The sequence below is a fragment of the Triplophysa dalaica genome, chromosome 23 (genome assembly GCF_015846415.1).
Source record: "Triplophysa dalaica isolate WHDGS20190420 chromosome 23, ASM1584641v1, whole genome shotgun sequence".
In the NCBI taxonomy this organism is placed as follows: Eukaryota; Metazoa; Chordata; class Actinopteri; order Cypriniformes; family Nemacheilidae; genus Triplophysa; species Triplophysa dalaica.
This window is the reverse complement of record NC_079564.1, coordinates 13938398-13957591: the sequence shown is the minus strand read 5'-3', so window position 1 is coordinate 13957591 and position 19194 is coordinate 13938398. Positions and strand designations below refer to the sequence as shown.

The 19194-nt window shown below is 38.5% G+C and overlaps 3 protein-coding genes across 6 annotated transcripts in view; 2 read left to right on the top strand and 1 right to left on the bottom strand.

Annotated features, from left to right (window-relative positions):
- ccny (cyclin Y) overlaps positions 1-5627 on the top strand; it is a 47374-nt gene extending 41747 nt beyond the window's left edge. For all 4 annotated transcript variants that reach the window (XM_056738035.1, XM_056738036.1, XM_056738037.1 and 1 more), the window contains 3 exons: positions 545-711; positions 1715-1877; positions 3529-5627. In XM_056738035.1, the coding sequence (XP_056594013.1) occupies positions 545-711; positions 1715-1877; positions 3529-3645 (447 nt within the window). In that variant the 3' untranslated portion in view covers positions 3646-5627. The remainder of the gene's footprint in view (positions 1-544; positions 712-1714; positions 1878-3528) is intronic.
- Positions 5628-9746: 4119 nt separating this feature from the next.
- On the top strand, positions 9747-12322 carry gjd4 (gap junction protein delta 4). Its single transcript, XM_056738990.1, has 2 exons — positions 9747-9810; positions 11148-12322. The coding sequence occupies exons 1-2, from the start codon at positions 9747-9749 to the stop codon at positions 12320-12322; spliced, it is 1239 nt and encodes a 412-aa protein (XP_056594968.1).
- Positions 12323-16240: 3918 nt separating this feature from the next.
- On the bottom strand, positions 16241-18896 carry fzd8a (frizzled class receptor 8a). The gene is given in 2 exon segments (XM_056739013.1): positions 16241-17445; positions 17448-18896. Coding segments are annotated over 2 exon segments (1737 nt in total). The 5' UTR covers positions 18538-18896; the 3' UTR covers positions 16241-16798.
- Positions 18897-19194: the final 298 nt, after the last annotated feature.

The following is a 19194-nucleotide window of genomic DNA, read 5'->3' as shown; positions in this document are numbered from 1 at the left end:
TCTTTAGGGTTTGACAAAAGGCGCTTGTGTCTCATTAATATAACAAAAAACTACACTGTGCATTTGCTTATTTTAATAAACATGTCAGACACATCCAAGATATGAGACTTGCTTATACAAGAAGTACTGTGGTGGTGCCATGGTGTTAGATGGTAAACAAAAAAAACATATGATTCGAAACCAGAATCGAAGTTGACTGACAGATCTTATATTTAAGACCCTTTTGGGTAACACTTTCCTTGAAGAATGTATGTATGATGCATTATAGAAGTAGTTATAAAGCAGTGTAATGCATTGTTATGTCATATAAATAATTGTTACACCACACATTTTAAATTGGTTATTATTCTTTACAACTACATAAAATTCATTACAACACACATTATAAAGAAATATAGTGCATTTACCCTTTAATAACTCTTTATGATGCATTATACATACATGCTTCACTTTTGCAGGCTAAAATGAAAGAGATCAATGAATGTGCATGAATATTATCGTTCATCGTCTTTTAAAAATGTTTTTCTCTCTTTCTCTGTCTCAGGTGTATTTGGAGAGATTATTAACATACGCTGAGATTGACATCCTTCCTGCTAACTGGAAGAGGATTGTTTTGGGTGCCATCCTGTTGGCATCTAAAGTGTGGGATGATCAGGCTGTGTGGAATGTCGACTACTGCCAGATTCTCAAAGACATCACGGTTGAAGACATGTGAGTGTGTGTGTGTGTTTCAAGTCTGTGTGGATTCTTTGTCTTTACGGCAATTCAGTGCTTTATTTACAATACTTTGCATCAAGAAATACAAGATTTGTCATTTATGTAAATATTTTAATTTTAATATTATTTAACTAGATAGTACAGCAAATAATGATTATACATAAAAAGATTTTTCACAATGCATAAAAGTATAAATAAGATTATTACATTTTCTTTTTTTGAAAAACCAAGGCTTGGATGTCTAAAGAACTAGCAACACATGTTTGCATTTCAATGTTTGCTTTTTGTTGTCCATTGAACAATTGTATAAAATCAGAAAGCTATCTGAGACTTGTTATGGACATATTACATTTTTTACTCCTAACATTTACTATGGTAACAAATGGTTTAGGACATTGAAATGTTTGACATTTATAATGCTTTGTGACAATGTGCAACACTACATCCTACACATAAGGCAGCATATATCATAACCCGAAAGCAAAATACTCAGACTTGTGAAAATAGCTGAAGATATTTAAAGGGTGATACTTGACACTTTTTCAGCATGTTGTCACATCTGCCCTTTCAACTCCAGCTGAACACACAGTTATTTTAAAGACGACTTGTCTCTGTGACAATCAAATAGTTCTGTGACTACCGCAAAAGAAAACTTTGTGTTTTTGTTGTCTTGTTTTGCGACTGGCTTTATTTAGCAGTTCGATTTCTCCACACAATTAAAATAATTATTCTTTAAAGCTTAAATTAGTTTAATTGGTGAGAATTTTAAAGGTGTAGGAAGAAGCCTCTTTGTCACGATGGATGGGTTTTCTTTTCAGGGTAACAGCTTGAAATTGAAACAATTCACTGTTGTATTACTTTCTTCAGCTTGTTTAAGATATGCCAAATCAGAATTTGCTTGAATAGCAAACTGACATTTTCTTTTCATATTTCCACCCACTGACAAATATGGAAAGGAACATGTGCAAAGCTAATTATCTTTGCTTGTTTCCACCAGGAACGAGCTGGAGCGTCAGTTTCTGGAGCTGCTGCAGTTCAATATTAATGTTCCATCCAGCGTCTACGCCAAGTACTACTTCGACCTGCGTTCGCTCTCCGAGGCTAACAATCTCAGCTTCCCCCTGGAGCCTCTTAGCAGAGACAAGGCCCAGAAACTGGAGGTGAGGGGTCGATACCTATTCTGATCATTTACTTGTGTTATATAGCTCTGGATATTTATCTGAGATTGTCATTCACGATCTCGTTTGTATCCCAGTGGCCTGTGGTTTTCATGAAAGTTCTGCTAGCCCTCTTCCTTCAAAATTTAGGAAGCATGACTATGAAACTCGAAAGCTTGTGTTTGCTACTTGTGTTGGTTCAGTAGCAGCTGAGTAATTACCCTGCCTGAATCCCCTTGTGTGTTTTTTGCCAACATTTAGCATTGATGCTGCCCAATAATACTCAATTATATACAAGGCCTATGATGAATGTAAAGGCAAAAGTATAGTCCGGCTGATTTTCGTCAGGATGGACAGCGGTTGGCCGTGCTCCCCGTCCGTGTGCAGCCCATTTTCTGAGACGCAACAAAGTGTTGAATCAACCTAGTCCACTCGGTGACATAATGCCCATGTGTCAATCTTGTCTTTATGTACTTAACCGCGATTGAGTATGCTCAAGACATTGGACGCAATTCTGGTCAAGTCGAACGTGGAAAGTCAAGCATACCCGGCCCCATTAACCTGTCTAGGGTCAGTAGTCCCAGATTGGGGATCTCTGTCATTTGGTTTCTGATCTTTTTCTTTTATGAGGACTGACACCGTGTGCCATCCAGCACTGTTCATACACCCCCCCACTTGCAATCAGATAGCATCTCAAAATTACAGCCACATGTTCCTTCTTGACTCAACATTGAAGCCTTCTCCCACTTATAAGAGGAGTCACCACTCGCCAGACAATTTTGCCTCTTGTGTTCCACTTGGTTTTTTCATCATTCTTACATCAGACAGCACAGGCTTGCCCCATGTTTATTGTGTGCTAGCTTTAGCTGTATCCAATGGATTTAACTAGATCCGTATGTACTCAATAATACAATATTACTCAATAGATGATACGAGATTATTATATTAACTCTTTCCCTGCCATTGACATTTAAAAATCAATGGTTCCCTGCCAAAGACAAGTAATTTTGGCAATCTGTGTTTGTACAGCATGTGGCGCTGTTACACACCTTCGATATATGTACAGAATCTCTGAATCTGGAATGTCTATATTTTATCTTTTTTGGTGTAAATCTGGGCAGAGTGTTTGACAAAAAATATTAATTATTATCTAATCTTTTTAATCGAAACGAGGCACTTTTGAACAAACCTACTATTATTTATGAGGTGATCAAAAAGAACAAATAAAGATTGAAGAACACGGTTTCTTTTTTTCATAAGAGACTCTATTCTTTCAGTTGATATATTGTTTGTCCATATATTCATTACAGAAAATGTACTGTGAGCCCATAAAGTTAAGTGAAAATGTTCAAAAACGCTGGCGCATGCTGGCAACTTTAAATTAAAGGCTGGCGGGCAAAGAGTTCACTTACTAGATGAAAATAAGAGGACCTAGAACAGAGCCCTGAGGGATACCTTGAGAAAGAAGTGCATCTAATGAATTGTATTTCTGGCTAATAATCTTGCACTGTACTGGACTTGTAAAAGATAAGGGAAAAGACAATTTTAAGTTTGCTTGTACTTTCAAAGACTAATCTAGGGAACAACTTTTGATAAACTGTTGACAGGAACGCCATTGACAACGTACATAATAATTCTTCTTCATATGTTACAGGCCATCTCCAGGCTTTGTGACGACAAATACAAAGACTTGAGAAAAGGAGCTAAGAAGCGCTCGGTGAGTGCGGATAACCTGACAGTGGTTAGATGGTCCCCGGCCATTATATCCTAATAATGGTGGACTTCTGGGACTCTCACCTGAGACGGAGAGAAAGAGACTGTCGAAAGAAGCGTTCTCTAAGAGGACACATATGTGCTTAATACCTCAGCAGGACTCTTAAGCCAGAGGCTTTTCTTTTGAAGATTCTCCATGCTGGTCGGACGGCTGCTGTATATACAAAACGAAAATGATCAATTTCAAACCTGTGGCTTAGAGGACACGGAGAATGAGGATTCTGCTGCGGATCAGAAGGAATAGAGGATGTGAACATGTTAAAAGACCCCCAACGACAGGAACAGCATTCAAACTGCTCTGTTTCATATGCGTTTTCACAGCGTATTTCTTCACCACTAGAATGGTTCAAATTTCATTTGTTGCTCGTGGCTGTGTCCTAACAGCCAAAAAACAGTATAGCCAAAAGTAACTTTGCAAGATTACCACTTCAGTTGCAGTTAATGTTATTTGAAATTTTGTCCACAATTTATTTTTATCTAAAGTAGATCTAAAGAGAAAACATCCTAAATTACATGTTACACATTTATAATCAGACTTAAACAATATTATATAATAGGAACATATCAAATTTGGACCTCAGTCATACATTCCTATATACTGTGTATTACAAGGCTGATTATATTTACATTTTATTCTTTTTACCTTGCTATTGTTTTAATGCATTATCAAGCCATTTAGGATGTTTCATGTTGTTTAAAAAAAATAACGGAAGCTGGAAGGTGAGTAGATGAAGGGAAATATTAGGGGTGCTCTGGCGGTCTCAATGTGAAATTCTTGAAGCGATTGTCTAATGAAATTTCTCATAATTCTTTAATACCATGAAAACCCATCAGACAGAAGTTTAAAATGTCTGAAATATGTGGAAAGGTAATAGACAGATTGAAATTTATGGTTTTATTATGCCGTTTTAAAACCCAGAATCTTTTTCACAATGGCATTCAATTCTCAGAGCCCACAAAGGTGTTTAACCCTCACACTGTTTACCCGGTTATATATATGTCTGCTTCATCAAATGACAGATATGCACATGCTGTCTTACTCTCAACTTAATTTCTCCCAAATTCTCAAAGCAATACACGCACTGTGTTCCATATAATATAATATCTGCTTGACTGATTATAGCTAGCAAATGAAAGGTCTATGGGACTAGATATAGAGATAGGATTTTTAAGTGTATTACAATTGGTGATAACATAAAAGTGTCATTAATGATGGTGTCACTGCGATAAAATGGTGAGACGGACTGCAGCGTTTTATTTTTCAATTATGATGTGACGAACCATTGAATTTTGTGATTTGTGAGGGAGTCCTGCTGTATCCACTGCCATGCGCTTCACCCACAGTGCCTGCATTTCGCGGGAACAGGGCCTTCGATGTACCCTGTGAAGATTATTCTAAAAACTCCATTTTATTATTATAACTTGTTTTTAGTTTAATTTCAAATCAGTTCTTCCCATTTCAGAACATCAGCAAGTATTGAATTATGTCGCCTGATGTATGTATGATTTCCAAAATATCTGTTGTATTATGCGGTTCACCTGCTATTTCAGACTGAAATTCTCCTGTGCGTGGAACTTCACTCAGAAATACATTGAGGATTAAAACTACCCAATTTTTTTTTGTATATTGTACATACTTCAACATGCTTAAAGAAATTTGATCTTGAGATATTTATATGTGACCAGTGTTAATTCTTAAATTCTGAACAGTGATGGATTCAGTTTCGAAGATATATGTTGATTTGGAGGAATTTTATGTGATTTTAAACTTCTTCAAATCTTTTTGGAGTCTGTCATCAGTGAAGTTTATGTTTTTTTCCTCTTCACAAAAGTGACATGAGTGATTTTGCAAGGTTACAGTATGCTGATGGGAATGTAACTCTGCAATAGGTTTTCTCTTTTCTTTCTCTAAACATTTTAGAAACAATTAATTTGACGATACTCCTAACAAATCAAGCAAGAATGTCTCTTTGTTTTCAATTTTGTGTGCGTGTAACTTATTCTTTATATAAACAAGTAGGCCAAGTTTTATTAATATATCAGTCTGAGCATGGCAATGTCATACATTTCTCCCAAAATCTAAAAGAAAAACATTTTCTACACAATAAATAGACTGCTTTTGGGACCATAAATAATTGAATGGGTTTTATGACAATTAAGCATTCGATATTCTCATTTGAAGGTTTTTATTATTTTAAAAAAATTATTTGCATTAGCATAATACAGCATTTTGGTACAGTACTTTATTATTAATTTACATTAAAAATTACATTTTAATTATTAATAAATTAATAATAATAATTAATTACAATTTTGATTAAATAGCGACACTTACATTATCTATAAACATTTTTCCTTTTTTTTAATAGTTTTAATTTTGTGTTGTTGTAATGGGGAAAGATGTGTAAATGTTTATTGTCATCAAAATAAGGCTTCACTGTACCATATCTTAATGTTCCTAAAAATGAAAATAAGAGAGCTGACTTGCTTTTTTTATTTTGGGTTAAAAAAAACGAGCCGGTCATGTTATAACAAGTTCTGTGAAATATATCCACTGACCAAACCAAACGGATATCCAGGTTAGGTAATACCAGACAATGCATGAAACTAAAACAGTTGCATTATTTCAAGGACAGCGGAACTTGTACCAAAGTTATTCTCAATGAAGATCTGGCATCTCTATTACACTCCCCTTGCATATTGCAAGAGCGTAGAACGGTTTGAAATCAAGGTTCAAGAAATGCATCTTTCGGAAAGCGATTCAAGATGAGAAGATTGATATGAAAAAAGTATTATTCTATTTATTTTAAGTGAGCATGTGAGGGTCCTGCCCGTTGTGGGGTCTTAAGAAAGTGTTGTAAACTCAAGTCTTAGTGATGGAAGACAGTAGGCAGACGTGTGGCGTGTTTTAGCCGTCTGGACTGAACACTACCTCTGCATAGAGTTTTTTGTTTCTATTTATACCTCTTTCTCTCTCTCTCTCTCTCTCTCTCTCTCTCTCTCTTGCAATCTTTCTCATTTCTAGGAAATTACAAATTCAACTCTTTCAAAACATTTATACTATAAGTGGTTTCCTGTGAAAAGAGAAAGCAAACTGCTGTAGTTGTGACTTTATAATTTTATGTTCGGTCACTGGTTGTATGCCTGTTATTATGAAAAATTACAATGTTGTTGTTGTCATTTGTTTCTGATCCAAAGATCAAAGCCTTCCTTGGTATCTGTTTTCAGTGTGACAAAGGCTGAATCCTATCTTCTACTTATATTAGTTCATTCTACTTTCCGTTGAACTAAGTGAACCCAGCTTCCCTGCGGTGACCAACCCCAGGAGCTGGAGGCTATGGTCGCATGCAGTCTTCTTTTTCTCAAACTATGATTTTAACTGATGCTCCAGGTTCAAGAAGCAATGTTTAGAAACCGCCACAAGAATAAACTTTTAAAAGTTGCAATAAAACTGATGTGATGCGTGTTTTTGTGTCTGATCACACATTTGTAAAAATGTGGACATACAGAAAAATAGGAAAGCGTTTTGCATGCAGATGTAAAAAAAAATTATGTAAAATATGCTGTTTGTGTAGACTCAAATTTACTCCCTTGCTAATGTTAAACTGAGCGGAACACTTTCCTGAGTATCTATAAAATTCAGCTATAGCATTTCCTATAATTTTATTAAACAAATAACTCAATTAAGTGTTTCTAAAATGAATGCAATGAACCCAATCTACATTTGAAGTCATTCTGAGCAGCATATAGCCGGGATCTTTTGGTCATCAGTCTTCGTACTCTAAGGCTTTATACTTCTAAATGTGTGCCTGGTGAGCTTTGCCAGTGCTTGGACAAAATATCCAGTATAGTTGCCTGGACATGTGTCTCCATCTAGCAGCTAAATAGTGTCTAGCTGCCCTTCTAATTGAGTTACATAAATATAAGTGCAGGAAAGATACTTTAGGCCCGGTTTTACAGACAAGGATGAAAGCTAGTCCCAGACTAAAATGAATGTTTGACCTGTCTTAACTGAATATAACTTACCCAGAAATATCTTACAATACATCAGTGCCATTGTTTTGCCTCAAGATGCCCACCAGTAAAGTATGCTTAGGCATCTTTATAAAAGCAACAAAAATATCACTAATATATGTGAGATTTCTAACAGCTCAAAACATACCTGTCTGTATTTATTTGAATAACCAATAACTCTGTATGTCTGTCTGTCTGTCATCAACAAAAAAAAAAATGTTGTTAATTCTCTCCTTTGCTAACTGTAATCCTCCTAGTAGCATGCCCTTGTAAACGGTATTGCTAAGCGTGTTGACAAAATGTCTATATGCTCTCCTACTTGTGAGTCGCTTCGGATAAAAGCCAAATGATATCTGTAATGTAACGGGTAAAAAAACGTTTTAAAGTTACTGTGCCTAAAAAATACATCGAGCGCATAACCGAAGTGACTTATACATTTTTGCATGCACATTTTTATCAGTTTGAATTTTTTTTGTGTGTGTGCATGTTCAGTTAAAGCAGGGTTCCCCAAACTGGGGTTTGTTAAATAAAAACCACAAAACATTGTTCAACGTCGAAAATAAATAAGTTACGGGGTGACCTTAAAATTTTGAGTTAAATCAACTAAAAAATAGTAATCAACTCAACGAGTTAAGTCCACTCATCGAGAAATAAATAATATTTTTTAATTTAAATTAACTAAACATTTTATAGCAACCCGTTAACAAAAAACAATGAATATTTTTTTTACAGTGTTAAAATGTTTACTTTCTCAGGATGTACCTTGAGTAAATATTTCAGATCAAAGGGATACTGCCGACAGAAAAGTTGAGCTAAAGAGCTAAAGAAAGGAAGTCTTATAAATATCATCATTTTGACGCGATATGTTACTTTAATTTTCATGTCTAAATAATGACTTGATTTTATGTTTAAAGTGACACCAATGTTATAACAAACATAACATGTGACCTTTACCATGCTGGCTCTTTTGTACAAAAATCAAATTGTCTTGTTTTAAATACCACAGTTTACCATTCTCAATATTCATAAATCATGCCTGAACTTCATGATTGCTGAAGGAACTGCTGTTAAAGATGACATAACAACAATATACTCACTGTAACAATCAGAAATGTACTGTACATGTAAACATTAACCGTAATAGGCTGATGATATAATTTACAATGAATTTGGTAGCGTTCATTTTTTGTCAATGCAAAATAGAACTCGTTTTAAGCGTCCAACCTATATAATTTGCCATAAGTCCCCATTCATTAAAAGGCGAGTCCTTCAAACCTTCTGTCCAGATGTCCCTCGTTCAGAGGTCATTTAAACAGGGTTAAAAGCTTCTAGAGATTCCACCAGGATCTGCTCTGATCCCATGGCATTCAGTCATGTCAAACTTCTCAAGGACAGAGCTAAAGAGGGGATTCTTTTTAATACTCTAACAGCATTAGAATAACCCAGTTTATCATTAACACAATCCAACCTAACCTAAAGGGACCTTATGATGTCCATGAATCAAAACTTCATGAATTACATTTCTGAGAGATCATAAACATTTAAAACGTCAAGAAATGTCAAAAAAAGTCAAACAAACTATTCTGACCTCATGCAGGCTGCATTACCTCAATGACCTGACACTCAATTCTTGCGTTTGATGGAATACAAGTTATTTGATGCTGGGTCCATAGGCTAGTTCCATTTTCTGGAATGACAAACAGAACCCAAATATCACAGCAATGTTTGTGTGCCGGCATGCCTTTGGTGGGTAAGAATAGCCCACAATGAAGCCTCACATCTTTCGTCTTCTGTTGTCTGAGAGCAGTTGTTGTCAGGAGAGTGGCGGAGGTAAGACATGAGGCAGGCTTGGGATCTACAAGTGTGTTTGCAAATTTTGGATTATCTCAGACCTGTCTAAAAAGACCATCTATCCTGACTGGGATTCTGAGTGCTTGTAAAGGGGTTACAGTTTAATGCCTACTGGGACCAAGCTTAATACAGATTGTAAACTCTGTCTCTTATGTGGAATCAAGTGGGCTGCGTGTAGACCGGTGTGATATCCAGTACGGTTGTCTCGGGTTTTGAAGGCCTCGTTCTGCTGGCATGGCAAAACAGACTGCCTCACAAATGATCTTCTTGACACTGAACCACAACATCACCCTCATAGGTACGTGCACAATTTGTGATGTTCATATTACATTTATAATGGCCAATACTAATGGCAATTTGAAATATATGATTGTAATTTGTTAAAAAAATCGTTTGAAACATTTTACAACAAAAGATTTGATATCTAAATATTTTAAAATAAATGTTTGGTTGTCACATGCCAATACACCTGCCACGACTCTAAGAAACCTGTGACAACTGAGTACTGATTTCATACATCAATTCCACTAAATCAACCAACGGTTTATTATGGTGCCAGTTAAAAAAAAAGCAAAAAAATGGTACGTTTGTGGTTTACAAATTTAAATTTAATAATGTGATCAAATGAAGTCATTTACTCTGCACTCTTTCATCCTATATGTCTCAGTTTGGCCGAAAAAGTCATTTTCCATTGCATTAAAAATTCTACTGAATCACACTTGATATAATTTAAATGTCTTAATAAATTTGTTTTACACGTGGAGTTTATGTATTTATCCATGTGTGAAATAAATGTATAAAATATTTTAAACCAAGTGTGCTTTATATATTGTAGTAAATTTAACACCTTTAAATCCAAAAAGCTGTGTGTTGTTTTGACTTTGGAGAAAGCGCATTGCAATTAACCAAAATCAGGGTTTTAATCTATGATTAGGTAAAAACACATTTAATTTGCCTATAGGTTATAACCCAGTTTTGTCCATATTTTACTCAACATCATGTTGTTGAGTGTATGAATATTTTTGTATATGGTTCACTTAAAAAGAAGGGTTGAAATACAAATAAATGTAAAAGCTAAACTGACTCACAAGGATCTATATGTTTTTCTATGGTTTCTAGATGATTACTATTTGGTTAGAGATTTGTATATAAGGCAATGACACTAATACATTTTTTTGTTTGGCTGGAGATGTATATAATACTTATATCTAAATAACCACATTGGTTACATTGGCTACCACTATTTCAAGGTGATTTGCTAGTCGAAATATCAATATTTTATAAACCATACGAAAAGTCTCCTTGAAAACACCGTAAAATACCAAAACAAACATTTTACTGCATTTCACTGCATTACGTAACAAGGCAAGGTTCGATCTGCATTCTGGGCCGTTTTAAGATATTGAGCTTCAAAGTTTTTGCACTTTGTAGATAAACCCTTATTGTTTTCTCAAAAAAGTCCAGAATGTACACAACTTGAAATAAAAAAAAAACATGACATACTGTAAAGAATATGCGAATCACTCAAACCTTATCTTCAAACTTAAACCTTAACTCCAATAAATTTTATTTCGTTTGAAAGTTTTTAATGGTTTATTCACTAATCTTAGCATATTCTTTCACCCCGCCTATTAGGGAAAGCATGGCTCATCCTGATGATACTCTCAAGGATCCTGATCCTGTTGTTTGCTGGATATCCCCTCTATCAAGATGAGCAGGAGCGGTTTGTGTGCAACACTATTCAGCCCGGTTGTGCCAATGTCTGCTACGACATGTTTGCCCCTCTTTCCCTTTTCCGCTTCTGGCTGGTTCAGCTCACCACCATCTGCCTTCCTTACTTGATGTTCGTCATCTACGTCATTCACAAAGTGAATTCTGGTCCTACTGTTGCTTCTGAGTCCATCAAAGCAGATTCCGTCTACAAGATCCACCAAGAATCATTCAAGAAAGCATCTCTTTGTAAGACTGATGTGCCGCCCGGAAAGGGGCGCTTGCAGCATTTCACAGGAGCTTACATCTTGCATTTGTTTCTTCGGATGATTCTCGAAGCTGGATTTGGAGCTGCCCACTACTACCTGTTTGGCTTCCGCGTCCCCAAACGCTTCATGTGCCAGCAGTCGCCCTGCACAACCATGGTGGACTGTTACATCTCCAGACCAACTGAGAAAACCATCATGCTGAACTTCATGTTAGGGGAGGCCGCTCTTTCTCTGCTGCTCAACGTGTGCGACCTGATCTGTGCCGCCAAGCGTTCCGTGAGGCAAAAAAGCAAACGAAAAATGCTGGTGAAGGAGATGTATGCAGAGGAACAGTATTACCTGTCGGGCAACGGGAGTCAAGCTCTGGACACCAGCATCTCACCGCCTAAAGACACGGTGGTCTCTGAAGGGTTCCGGAAAAGAGGGATCAGAGTCTCAAGTGGCGATGAAGCGGCTTCCATCCTATTAGACGACGACCCTCCACCATCATCCACTCTTGGAGGAACGCCGGGTTCCAACAACGATGATAGCGCTAGCTACCAACCCAACCAGGAAGAAGGGATGGTGCGAGGGGGAAGTGAGGTGGCGTTGTGTCCCAATGAGCCTTTGGGGACTCCCAGATCCATCCGGGTTAGCAAACGTGGCCGCCTCAAGCCTCCGCCACCTCCGCGACGGGACAAAGCAGCCGGTCAAGGGGCGATGGATGTCTCTGGAGGAACATCGTTGTGTGCCAAGAGAATGGGACAGTATACACTTGTAGAAATGACCACGGGTGACGATATGCCAACTTGTGGTGGAGACGGGGAGGAGAAACGGTCCGAGTGGGTGTGACTGAGAATTATCAGCATGAATAAATATCACAAGGTGAAATATGAGGAAGACTTTGACGTCAATCTACATGCCAACGCTCAGATCACATATGACCTTCAACATCCACCTGTCACTCACGTTTGTGTTACAACGTTCTCTTTCTTTCACCGTGCAGACAGTCCTTGACCTGCCTTCCCTTCAACAAGGTGGAGGGCCATTCTAAAAACAGGCCTGTTGCAACCCTGAGGTTGAATAGCTGAGACTGACACACATTCTTATTCGACTGGGGCAGGCACCAAACAAGAATGGTCAAACAGACCCGTTCCCTGCGGGTATGGTGGTAAATCCTGCCTTAAAGTGCTTCCGGAATCCTCTAGACTTTGAAAGCACAGGATTTGTCAAGTTTCAGACGATGAAGCAATTACTGCTTTGTGTTTATGGAGGTGGATCTAACACTATTTCGAGGACCCACTGGGATTTGGTTTGGAGGTTTACAGCAAACACTTAAAATAGAGCTCCATAATCTGGTGTAACACGAGAGCAAGGCCGCACTCGCCTTACAGACTCTCAAAAGCTAGCCTCAGTGTGCAAACGTTTGGACATGTTAGCTTTGGGCAGTCACCTGGACTGCAGCCGTCCTGTCTTCACAATGTCAGTCATGTGTCAAATTAGAGTCGCAGGGGAGACTTCTGGGATTGTCTTTTAATGTAAGAACCATATGCGTCACGGATGATGATTTGATGTGAAAAGCCTTTTATCTTTGCTTTTGAATATATATTTGTCTTAAGATGTATGTTATTTGTTTTGATTCGCCTGACCAAACGTAGCGTCCACTGAGAGTATAGAAACAATATGAAGAGTTTGGTTTCAAAATGAGATAACCGAGCTCATTTTTAGAAATCATGTTTTTAATTGTGCATTCCAATGAATATTATTTAAACTCCAGTTGGTTTGTATTGATCTAAGCCATAATAACAAAATACAGCTAACTAACATAATAAAACACAATAAAAACATAATAAAATAATAAAAAACATGATGTTTTATCTTTTTTAAAACAATTATTTTGGAACCGAACTCTTCATATGCAATTGAATGGTACAATTCAGCTGCTATTACTACAAAGCATGCTATGATTTATTATTATCAGTGGGTTCTTTTGGACAGGCAGGCAACAGAGATAATTTTGCCAGAACATATTTAGAAAGAAGTTATTGATTAATTGTTCCCTTTCTAGGCCTCCTTAATAAAGAAGTGACCGTGGACCTTTTCGGATAAATGTGAATTTGTGAATTAAACATTAAATAATTTTTGTGCCAACATATAAATTCAATCTCGACCCAGAAATGTGTGCTGTGGTCAGACAGTGTGGCCACACTGATAAATGTCATTTGTTTGAGTCACACTGCCATCTAGTGGTCTAAAATGCACCCCATTCAATTTCTCAAGATGCAGAATACTGCAGATGTTTGCACACTAGTCTTGTCACATCAACATTTGCATTTTTGCCACTTTATGATTTTGTGTTTTCAGTATTCTATTCTATTAGAGTGAATATATGTTATATGAGATTTCAGAAGATTCCACAGTGTATAAATCCAGAAAAAATACACAAATAAACCGCCTTAATGTATCTGATCCCCGTACATGTTCAACTACCAAATGTTATTTGTATTATTAATTTGAATGGATTTAATTGTATATTAATGCACCTTCTATAAAACTAAAACTTTGTTTGAATTGCCTCCATGAAATTGACTAAATGCATGACAGATTGCTATGGTTTTTGAGTTTTAAATTTTTACATATTTAAAGTTAGACAATATTTAAAGTTAAATACTTTGTTAGACAATACCTTTACTGTCCCATAAGTATTTGAGCTATTATCACTGAGCACTTGTTGAGCTTCAGACTGTAACCTTCATGCGCTTCAGTGAGACTTTACGCCATCTGGTGGCAGAATCTGGATTCATGCAGAGAGAACAGGGGTCTGAGAACAGGGGAAAACCCCGGAAAATGTGTTAATTTATTTAATTTTATTCTTCTTTACTATGTATTTCAGTCCAATGGCTGATTCCTCACTTTTAGCACCTCATTATTGTCATTCAGATGTAAACTGGTGCCAGGAAACGGAGATGTTTGTCACGTGACAATAGTTACTTTTCTCAACGACCATTTAGACTAATAGTTTCCGATTACTGGATTTAGATTTTCAAAGAATACAGGCGTGGACAGTATTCATTTATTCTCTGTTATTTCTTAGAATTCACAATTTTACTGCTTTGTGATGATTAGGCTTATAGCTACTACAATTCTACAGAAATGGTCGTAATTACATTATAAGCCTTTAACATTCTGAAGGTACGTCCATGAAGAAATGCGTTACTATTAGTTACGGTAATGACTATGTTAGTAGGGTGTGTGTTTTAAGTTTGCAAAATGGATGTTTTAATTTTTTTTAACTAAAATACCCCCTTGTATATCCACCCCAATGTAAAAAAAAAACAGTCATCCTCCACACTTTTTGCATTATTGATGTTTATACATGTTCTCTGTATTGTTCTGGGATAGGCTATTTAGAATACGTACGGATCGATATAGAAGCGGTTGGTCTACAACAGAATTAAAATTATAAACAAACTTTATCTGGGGCTACAGTCATTTGAATGTAGAAGTGTAAATCAGATCGCATTTTGGCAAACAGCGTAAATGTTTTATTCAGATTGACCACTAGATGGGGATACACCACAATAGAACGAGAGATTTTCACATAGGCCTAAAAGTATGGTGTCATCTGAAATGTTTGAAAATGCATTTGTTTTAATATCAAAGTAATATCATTATGAACACCTGATGGATAAATGTATGTATCTCTCTGAATAAAAAAATGGTTATTTAAAGAATTTAATGTATTTTTTCTTTGTTTTGTTCATGTTTTGAGTTTATGTGAAAACCGGAAAATAATGTAAGAAGTTGTCTTTGACATGTTCACAGGAATGGGAAATGTATTAAAACCCTTAAACAACCTGAAATAATAGCCTTAAATACATCAATGAAAGTAAATAAAAAAGAAAAGTTCTAACAGCAATTATATAGTAATCTGTGAGAATTGTACAATAGTTTAGTGAGATTTCGTGCTACTTTGGTAGGCAGATTATGATCTCCAGTTCAGTTGTGTTACTAGCCAAATCTTGTACCATTTGATAAATTTGCTGAAACCACATAGCTATGCTTCAAAAAAAGTATTTCCTTAAAAAGAACTGAAACCAGTTTGTTACCTATTTCATTGTAACATCATCTATGTCATTCTTTGTGTAAAGAACTCTTTTAGAGTTTCACGAAAAAGGCTCCGTGGATTACGTAAGAGACCACCTGTAGGTTTCCATTCAAAAGCTCAGTGAGTGTAACTATACTATTAATACCACAGCTGAAATTCAAGAAGGAGGTTTTGATAGTGTTAAAAAAATCAAACTGTCACAGGTTCCCTCTAACAAAACGTGGCTGGGGCCCCTGCTTCAAAACCAATTCAATAATGTCGATCAAAGCACAACGGCTTCGAACTAGACATTAAAAAACTTGCCGCATCAGTCTAAAGGTTCTATCTACATGGCACCTTTATTCTAGACTTTAAAAGAAAGATCAAAGTTTCCCCAGATGAAAAGGGCCCGTTCCCTGCATTTAAAACCCATTCACCGGCCCTCTTTTAGTAAATTAAGTAGCAAGCACGTGAAGAGTTCAACAATTATGGAGATTCTCCAACACAAGGCCCTTGTCTCTAATTAGGCCTCAGATAGCGAAAAGAGTTTCTCTCGACAGAACCCACAAAAGCATCTTTTGCAAAAGCATCTTCAATGGGAATGACCACAAAGAGCCGATGCCTTGCACTCATTACCAGAACCCTCTCCGCATGGTCCTCAGCATTAAAGCATTTGGAGAAAATCAAGATTCCTCAAAAAGTTTTTATTGTCAAAATAAACGTCATATTTGCTTCTCATGTGGCATCTACACTATGTACAAATTTACAATTATTTCATAAATCTTCTTTTATACACAATTTACAAGTTTGTACACAACTATTGTATAAATACATCTCGCAATTAAAAAACAACAACCCGTATATAATAATAATAATAATTTGTAATAAATGGGCACTAAGACATTAAGGCTTATTTTAACCCTCTTTGATTGTTTAGACAATTTAAAACTTGTCTGACAACAAGGTTGTAAAGGAAAAAAAACATTAAATGCTGCAAATTGGGGACATTTGTGGTGACGTTACTCCACCAGGAACAATGTAATGCCCGAATTCTCCTTAAGAATGACTGATTGCATGTCATGTCCATATCAATAGAATGGAATTAGCAAAAAGTAATTGTTTCTGCATTGCTGCATTGTTTCAACCAGTCCTTCAGCTAATAGAAACCATCAACAAGTTCATTTGTATGCAAATGGATTAACGACCAAGAGACCCGAGACAATTAGCGGGACTTTCTTGATTCAGACCTGGGACAAAGGCATCTGCTTGGGGCAGGAGACTGAGCTGGCGGTACCGGACCTCCACGTTAATCCCGTGCTCACGTCACTATACATGGAGCCGCCCGAGCCTTTACTGCCCCAGCAGCAGCGCGTGCAGAAACTCCTCCACGACTCGAGGGTCTTCCCGGACCATGTCCACACACCGGACGTGATGCCCACCAGAAGGCACATAAAGTATTTCAGCATGAAAACAGCATAGTCCGGTCTCTTGATCTCCTCCTCTAATAAACAAGAACAGTTATGGGTGATCTCCCAACTTTGTCTATTATGCTGCTCGTAAAAGTAACACGCCACGATGATGGTGGCGGGAACCGTGTAGAGCACCGTGAAGATCCCGATTCGGATCATCAACTTTTCCAGTTTATCAGTCTTAGTGCCGCCTTCTTTAATGACGCTTCTGATCCTAAACAGCGACACAAATCCAGCCAGAAGGAACATGGTGCCAATGAACAAATAGATCACCAACGGCGCCAACACGAAGCCCCGCAGGTTGTCCAAGTTCTGGTTGCCCACGTAGCAGATCCCGGCCACCGGGTCGCCATCCACCGAACTTAATGCCAGCACGGCGATGGATTTCATGGATGGGATAAGCCAGGCAGCCAGGTGAAGTACTGAGAATACCCGGCGATGGCCTCGTTGCCCCATTTCATGCCCGCCGCCAGGAACCAGGTTAGAGAGAGAATCACCCACCATATCGAACTGGCCATCCCGAAAAAATAAATTAATAAAAACACGACGGTGCAAAGCGCTGGTCCGGTGGTCTCGTAGTGAATGTGCTCCACGTCGTACTCCCGATTACACGCCACTTTCTCGTGTCCGGCGATTAAGCGCACGATATAGCCGATGGACACAAACATGTAACACGCCGAGAGGAAAATAATCGGCCGTTCGGGATATTTAAATCGCTCCATATCGATGAGAAACGTAGCGACGGTGGCGAACGTGGATATGAAACACAACACCGACCAAAGTCCGATCCAGAAGGCCGTGAAGGTCCGCTCGTCCTGGGTGAAATACGGGTTGTGACAAGGCATGGCGCAGTTCGGGATCTGACCCGTCTTGACGCGGTTATACAGCGGGTGGCGGTCGCTGTTTACAGCCACCATCGGCGCGCGGCACTGGCAGCCCGCTTCGCAGGGTTTACTCGCTTTAGGTCCGACAGCCACTCGTCCGTTCTTCTTCTTATGCGGGTTAAACGGTTTGCTGGGGTAGTTGGTGGGCTTGGACAGCACGGGGGACACCGTGGTGGAGTCGGTTCGGTTGTAGTCCATGCACAGCGTGTCTGGTGTGCCCTGCACGGGCAGCAACTCGCACCTCATCCGGTCCGGCCAGGGAAAGCCGTACTGGCGCATGAGCGGAGCGCAGCCCGCCTTGGCTCGCTCGCATACGCTCCGGCACGGCGGCAGGGGTTTCTTATAGTCCTCGAGGCATATGGGGGTGTACATGCTGCATAGGAAGAACTTCAAATCCGGGGAGCACTGGATCTCCACGAGAGGCCAGAACTGGTGCACCTCCAAGCCCGCTTCATCCTGCGTGTCGTGGTTGAATTGGTTGGGCATGTAGGTATAGTTGTAGCCGATGCCCTTGCACAGAGGCACGGCTATCTCCTGACAGGTGATCTCTTTGGCCGTGGTGCCGCTCGACCGGGGCAGTAGGGCAAGTGCGAGGAACAGGTAAATCCCCAACAGGTTGCACTCCATCCTTTCTATCCTGTCTGTTTTGTCCTGTCGATGAAAGCAGCGCGGCTCTGGAAACAGTTCAGTTGAATTCAGATCTTGAAGAGCCAACCCATCTCCGCTTCACTTGTTTGGCACGGACTTGCGGCAGGTTTGCATACCGTACGGTCAGAGAATAAATAGCCCTCGGGCCGGCGAAGGCAAAATGGCTGAGGGTAACGTTATACGTTTAATCTCCTGTTTACTCTCCGTATTCGCGCGCCGGTGGTAAGTCTCGAGTCTCTGCGCTGCAGATTTACGCTTTCCAATATCAGAAACTTCACCGGTAAAAGAAAACTCCCGGTGTAAATGCGTTTACTACATCCACGGTGTTGACAAGAGCCTTTCCCATACAAATCAGTGCTGTGGAATAGGACGCACCGAGTTTAAAAGACAGCGGAATGGCACGCCCCCCGCGCGCGTTCGACCAATCACACGGCGGCGGAGGAGGACGGCAGTGATGTGTCAATCAAGTTTGCTCAAGGTGTACAGTTGCAGCAACGATTATTTCTTGGGTTTGTACATAAATTGAATTAAAAGAGACGGATTTATGCCGAAAGGAGGCGATCACAGCAAAAACAAAATAGCTTGAAATAAAAGCAAAACATTAGAATGTCTGAATTGTTTTGTTTGGGGATGCTT

Bases quoted from the DNA above. Each gene is read 5' to 3' on its own strand.
- gjd4 (XM_056738990.1), top strand. From the start codon at position 9,747: ATGGCAAAACAGACTGCCTCACAAATGATCTTCTTGACACTGAACCAC. The intron at 9,811-11,147 runs GTACGTGCACAA...CCCGCCTATTAG, and splicing joins CCACAACATCACCCTCATAG to GGAAAGCATGGCTCATCCTG.